The sequence below is a fragment of the Amphibalanus amphitrite genome, unplaced genomic scaffold, assembly GCF_019059575.1.
Source record: "Amphibalanus amphitrite isolate SeventyFive unplaced genomic scaffold, NRLGWU_Aamphi_draft 000203F_arrow, whole genome shotgun sequence".
NCBI classification, from domain to species: Eukaryota; Metazoa; Arthropoda; class Thecostraca; order Balanomorpha; family Balanidae; genus Amphibalanus; species Amphibalanus amphitrite.
The window spans coordinates 819,186-826,420 of record NW_024881698.1 but is presented as its reverse complement, the minus strand read 5'-3'; the positions used below and the strand labels follow the sequence as shown (position 1 = coordinate 826,420).

Genomic DNA, 7,235 nt, shown 5'->3' with positions numbered 1-7,235 from the left:
TCTGGAACGGCTGAACCGATTGGCCTGAAATTCGGTATGTAGTCTGGTACACCACAGACAACACTACAGGAAGATCGAAACTTGGTATACCAGTGCACGTGCGCACGTGCGTACCCCTTTTTTGTATCTCAGGAACCCCTCGACCGTGTGGGATGAAATTTGGTATGTAGCCAGATAACACATAACTGATAATGACGCACACTCGATACTTGGCCTATCGGTGCACGTGCGCACGTGCGTACCCCTTTTTTGTATCTCAGGAACCCCTCGACCGATTGGGATGACATTTGGTATGTAGCCAGATAACACATAACTGATAATGACGCACACTCGATACTTGGCCTATCGGTGCACGTGCGCACGTGCGTACCCCTTTTTTGTATCTCAGGAACCCCTCGACCGATTGGGATGACATTTGGTATGTAGCCAGATAACACATAACTGATAATGACGCACACTCGATACTTGGCCTATCGGTGCACGTGCGCACGTGCGTACCCCTTTTTTGTATCTCAGGAACCCCTCGACCGTTTGGGATGAAATGTGGTATGTAGCCAGATAACACATAACTGATAATGACGCACACTCGATACTTGGCCTATCGGTGCACGTGCGCACGTGCGTACCCCCTCGACCGATTGGGATGAAATTGAGCATGTAGTACACACCACGGTACACCACACAGTAAGTTTCGGCAAAAACTTTAAACTTGGCATATTTGTGCACGTGCGCACGTTTTTTATCGCACCCTTTTGTATCTCAGGAACCATTGGATCGACTGGGATGAAATGTGGTGTGTAGCCAGGTACCTACCGCACATGTAGCTGTATCGATCGATCGACAAAAGGCATGCACAATGTTTATTGATTCAAATTTAGATACCTATGAGTCGAAGAAACCACGTTTGTGCCGCTGTCAAAACCGCACATGTAGATGATGCAGCTAGCCCTAGTACTTTTTTGTGTGTGCTTTTCAGATTTTGTAATATCTTCGTTTTCTTCTTTCACAATAGTGTTGTGCAGGCTGAGTACCTACTTGATTGCTAAGAATAGCAAATCAAGGCGTAGCTTTTAAGGTTTATACATTTGAAGCCTTCAGCAGCACACAAAGAAACAAAGAAATTAGCAATGTTTGCATTAATTTCTAGAGCTGGTGCAAACACGGACATACACAATAACAAGTGTTTCATCCTTATGACCGAGACAGTGACTTTACACTCCGAACTCAAAATTAGGCATTTAGAACAAAACATCTGGCACGAACAAGGCAAACGAGCGCCGCCAAGGCAGCTGAACGTCAGCGAGACGAACACGCGGCGATACATCAGCTGAAAATCAACGAGACAGCTGAGCGTCCACGATCTCAAGACATAAAATCGAACACAACGCATAATGGCGCACCACTCCACCAAACATGGTGGCATAGTACAATGAGACTATTGACATATCGAAACACATTACGTATAATCTGCACAATTATTAAGCCGCCACGCGAATATTCAAGGATACAAGCGAATGTACAATAGATACATCTGTATAAATCTTACTATGTTGGGACGTTACTTGGGACGGTAAGTCACTGCAGATCAGATCCGATGCCGCGTGCACCCTAGCGTCTCCCTTATTTCTTTCCGCTGTTCAGCTTTCTGATCTTGTCTCGACTTTGTTCACGTGTCGTCATCTGAGACGTCATTCTGCCCTTGCTTGAATGAATAGCACTATTCATTTCCGTAGCATAGTTTGACGCAAAGACGTTGAATAGAGCGCTGGCCATCCTTCCGTAGACTAACAGGAAGTCATGGCCGCTCTCGCACTTAAGGCCTGCAAGGCTACTGTCTTGCTCGCCGATAGTGGTCATCACTTTCTCGAAGCAGGAGCGTGGCTCGGAGCAACCGAGCAGAGCAGACCGCGAAGCGTCGTCCTGCATGAGCCACCTGTGAATTAGACAAACAGTCGTTTTCTGTTCAAGCGACTGCGCTGAAAATGCCGCAAATGCCGCGCAATTTCTGCTTTATTTGAATGAGTCTTTATTACGTCAAAGACCCGACTTAATCAAGGGGATTTAACTCTAATTTTCTAAACAATTAGCTGTGCTGAGCGTTGAAAAATGGTCAACGTGGTCTTGGACTGTCATCGAACATTTTCGCATTGGAAACTTTTTTCGAGATGGGACAGCCCCTTTAACCCGCGCCCTGCTGGGGGTCCTGGATTTCCACGCCCTGCTGGGGGGGGTGTTTGAACACCCCCCTTGTAACTCGGCTCCTGGGCCACGTAGCGATACGCGGAAGGCGGCGTTCGAAAGAGCGTCAAAAATAATGACGAAATCACTTCGGTCAATTTTTTGGTCAGGTCAAAGGTCAGGTCACCAGAGGTCATTGAAGGCAAAATTTCGCCGATTTCCAGGTCGAATGGCGAAAATTTCCAAGAAGCCAACGCATAACTCGGGAACCAATAGAGCTACAGCGCCGCGGAAAAGCGCATTCGATAGCCCTATTAACGCCCTTTCTGAGTGATTCTCTCAGATTTGACCTAACGTCAACGGTTTTGCCTGCAGGGGGCAAAAACTGCAAAAATAGCCGATTTTTTCGGAAACAGTTTTTCTGCAATAACTTTTGACCCAAGCCTTGTACGAGCTTATTTTTACCGGCATCGTGTTCCTCTCGTCAAGACGCATCGAATAAACTATGACTTGACCTTGAAAGGTCAACTTGAAAATTTGACCTCAGGTCAAGGTCATGACCTGACCGGAAAGGGTCATGTTGCATATCAGTCGATCCGTATCGTCGAGCTGAACACATCTAAGGCGTTTTCAGCGCTCTAGCATGCCTCTATCAAAAGTTATTTGCGAAAAACTGTTAGATACCATTCGTGACCTAAGATGACCTCAGGGCATAAACAAGGGTCACGGACACCATTTTCAAGTTCGGTGTGTCTAAACCACTTGTAATTCGGTGTTTGGGAGTGTTTATAATGTCTTTCATCCAAAAGAGGCGCATTTCAATTTTCTCCCATTGACTTATAATGGGGAGGTCGCAAAATTGACCTGACCTTAGGTCATCGATATCAAAATTCTGAGATAAACATTTTGTACATGCTATTGCTCTTAGCAATCGCTGAAAATTTCAAAGCGATCGGTCACTCGGTGTAGCTATGACAGACATTGAAAGTTTTTATGAGGTGAGGTCACTTCAAGTGACCTGGTGACCTGACCTTGAATGACCTTGGTCTGAAATTTTCACAACATGTGTAGAATTGATGTATGATAAGGTGTACCAAAAACGGCGGCGCTCCGCGCCGCCGTTTTTTAGATATTCGCGAAAAACCACAAGGGGGGGTGTTCAAACACCCCCCCAGCAGGGCGCAGTATAACTACACATAAACCACATCTAAGTTTTAATAGGTAATAATTCATCATACCTGTACACATGGCAGATGTTCATAGACAGCTCAACAGCCAGCTCCGAGGGATAGAGAAGCTTGCCCCGATTCAGGAGGTCGGTAAATGTTTTGATGGCTTCAGCCAGGCCAGCCGCACCGTCCCCGTGATGCTCGAGGTCAGCGTCCAGACGCACTTCTTCCAGCTGGCGAGGGCTCTCGTTCACCAGAAGCGCGTGACAGGCGTGACATGGCCTCCTTTTCAGGGCAGAACGAGCGAGGTAGCCAGCCACATGCATGAGCGCTTGTTCTGCTCCTTCTGATAAGGCCTCATGTTCTGCAGAGGAGGTGATGTCTACGAGCGTCTTAACCACCTCGGAGTCATCTCGTTGCCGTTGTTTGCGGGCCTCCTCCATCTGGGCAGATACTGTGCCCAGACTGTAGCCAGAGAGCCAGACGAGACTCTTCACACGAATGACCGCCTCACCTTCGAGAAACTGCCTCACGCTCGCCCAGAAATTTCCTCCAGCCAGCTTCCTCAGATAACCGAACCGGCTCTCGATTCGGTCAGACTGGATTTTGCCCAGCAGAACATAATGCACTAGGTCGCCGTGCTTTTCCAGTAGGTATTGGGTCACGCCGATCAAGCCTCTGCACGTGTAGATGGCGGCCTGTGTCGTGTCAGCTGACATCTTGCCCGCTCCGGTCCTGTTTTGCCAGGCTTCGAGCATCTTTCCAAAGTCGGCGAGATATTTCAGACCACACTTCTCTTCCCTGCTTGGTGGGGCTCTGATGGAGTCGCGCAGACGCACATGTGTGTAAGGAGTTTTTACATTTACGATGCTGAACCACTTCTTCAGCATCTCCAAGAAATCAGCCGTCTGTCTGAAGTTGCAGTGTTCCTCCTTCTGGCCATAAAACCTGAGGGCTGCCACGGTAGTTTCATGAGTGGCTGCCACGGCCAGCTGAACGTTGACACGCTCGACAGTTGTGGGGTGAATTACCCTGTCTGTCAGTCGATAGGCCATTTTGATGTCCTGTCCCATTTCCATCCTGTACAGTTGCTGCAGGTGGTTGTACTCTGCTTTCACCACTGTCTCGGTAGTTGGGAGCTGGCAGATGAGAGTTTTCTTGTTCAGGAGGTTGAAAAAGAAGTTTTTGTATAGGTGCACAGTGTCGAACATCGTGTACACCCTGGCGTCTGGGCTGTATGGGTTGATGATGAACTCTGGATGACGTCCATCTTCACCGAGGGAGTTGTGAAACCCCTGGTTAGTTCGGTGGCCATCGGTTGTGCACGAGACCACGGTGAATCCGATCTCCGTCAAAGTTTTCAAAACCGTGAAGAAGATGTTTCTGATGTCAGATGTGGTGATGCTGGTCACTGGAGACATGGATATGATATCCTCATAGCTACCAGCGACAGATGAGATGAAAGTGCAGAATATGGTACTGGTGACGCCATCCTTTCCCTCGCCGTACAGGCGTCCACCAGCCAGTTCCACCGCTCGGGCCGTGTAGACCTCGTCCATTGCGAGGTTCACTAGCCGTTCTCTTTCGCTCAGTTTTGCAAGTCTCATCTTCAGGTAGTTCACCGTGCCGATCTCTAGCCCCTCTCTGACGCTCAGCGCGGTTGTGAGTCGTCGGAGAGTCTTTCGGTGCGGCAAGAGCAGAACAGCGGAGCGGCAGATATCTTCGTAAAGCCTGGGACTTGTTCTGTCCCAAACTACGGCCAAACTCATCAGCGCTTGGCTGTAGCGCCGCCCCTTGGCAGGAACTGAGGCCAAGCGCAGCTGCTCTGCGACGAACTGGCAGATGGTGAGTTCCTCGCCACCGCCGGTCTCCGCCGCCCGATCCAGGAGATCAGCAGCAGAAGACATGAAGTGTTTTCCAGTAGGATTCACTGACTTCAGACGAGCTAGGACATTCAGCACCTCGGCTGTGCTCTGGAAAGACCCAGACCTGGCCGTCAGTCCGGCGGCGTGCTGAAGCGGGACTTCGGCACCAGCCACGTGCATCCGGAAGCGAAAGTCCTCGAAAATGGTCAGATTTCTTACGATCACAGGTAGCCCGACTGCTTCATCAAGTTTCTCAAGCCGGATGCTCAGGACTCCAGCTGCGTTGGAGAGAAGCATCTTGATCATGATGAAGCCTGAGGGTAGATTTTCATTCTTCAGCTTGGCGTGCAGCTCCTCTAGAGTGGCGAATCTCTCCGCGTTCATCATGTCGGCGCACTGCTGCTGCAGCTGCCGTTCCGTGGCATGGCGCCTCGATGATGGTGTTGCTAGTGATGTCCGTGGGCGGTTGGTCGAGCTGAAAAACGGAAAGCATGTAATTAAGACTAGATATTCAAGAATTACCTATGCAACTTCATATCGGTAACTGAAAATAACATCGACATGTATTAATACACTAACTTAAAAACAATTCCACCAATCAATGCAATAATTTCATAACATGTTTTTTTCGAACGAGAACACATGCTTGACCTCACTTTGAAGTAGTAGGTACAGAAGATAAACTTAACCTGACTTGGATATCACGCGTAACAGAACTGACTGGGCCATACCTCCGAACGGATTGATCTGATTTTAATAATTGAAACGGCGTTTATTTTTGCTGACCAGTTAAAAAAAAATTGTTGAGCACCGAGCGTGCTGCTCATGGCTTAACCTCATGCTGATGTTGAACAGTACCTACATATTTACTTCAGCCCATTGAAATCACCCGCTTTCGGCGCTTGCTGCATCCTGTGCCGCAACCCATACTGCAACGTCCATAGATGGCACTTGTGTAGAACCCCTGATGCATGTTGTGCCGCAAGACACGAAGCTCGTCCCATTTTAGTCCATTGATCGCACACATGTAGAGTGACTGGGGAATGATGTACCGCAAAATACATTGAAAACGAGAGACGCCCAACGCCGCCAAATTTGGCATACCTAGCCTATTATATAACCTTTATACAATTTCCCTGAAAACTTTAGGTCTAAGTGACGTGTCAGGTGACTGCAAATCAAAGAAAGAGTTGGAATGTCATATCTAAATTTCATTCGCGTTCTGAATATGCAAAGTATAGTTTTAGACTGATTTATTTTAAAATTTTAAAGCCGAGTTTAGCCTATTTAGTTCTATGACAAATATATTCCGATGTTTCGATGATACTGACCTAAGATCAGTTGGAGATCATGACCGCGTAATGTTAGGTCTCTGGTGGGCTGGAAATATTCAAATAAATCGTGTCTGAAACTGCTAGATATCGCCTCCTTCGGTCATAGTTGTGCTCTAATATCACCATTTTCATGATTCCTATCACTTATTCAAAGTTCAAGTCCGGTCACAAACATCATGTCACAAAAGGTCACAGCTACTATGAACTCTGGGCTTGAATTACAGGATCTATGGTTGATTCAAAGTAAATTTTAATGTTGTTTGAATGAACATAAACCGCAATTTGGACCAGATAGAAATAGGTTCACTTAAAAGTCAGGTAAAAGTAAGTGCTACCTAGGTCAAAAGTTAAACTTATGATGTTGTAAAACAAAAACCATATCGTTGGTCCGTCCCTCATTTTTACCTAAACGGACTACTTGTAGCGGAGTATGACTTCCTGGCGTTCAGCTGCAATTTAAACCATATAGAACGAATACCTTCACGGTATGCGAGACTGTTAGAGATCTCGTCTTCGTGTAAGTTTTGTGATTAGATCAATATTTTGGTACTTTTAGCAGCAACATGCTACAACATAAAAAAGTTCTCGCGAAGAGGCAATACATAAGCTATTCCACTACTCACGACTCACTCATGCAACAGTTTGTTTCTTACCTCGTGTGGTCATTTAAAATTGACGGCACCGCTGAT

General features: G+C 47.2%; 1 protein-coding gene across 1 annotated transcript; it reads right to left on the bottom strand.

Moving 5' to 3' along the window:
* Positions 1–1,139: 1,139 nt before the first annotated feature.
* Positions 1,140–5,177, bottom strand: LOC122384929. The gene is made up of 2 exons (XM_043372766.1): positions 3,417–5,177; positions 1,140–1,933 (listed from the first exon to the last, which is right to left on the bottom strand). The coding sequence occupies exons 1-2, from the start codon at positions 5,114–5,116 to the stop codon at positions 1,621–1,623; spliced, it is 2,013 nt and encodes a 670-aa protein (XP_043228701.1). The 5' UTR covers positions 5,117–5,177; the 3' UTR covers positions 1,140–1,620.
* Between the last annotated feature and the right edge of the window lie 2,058 nt (positions 5,178–7,235).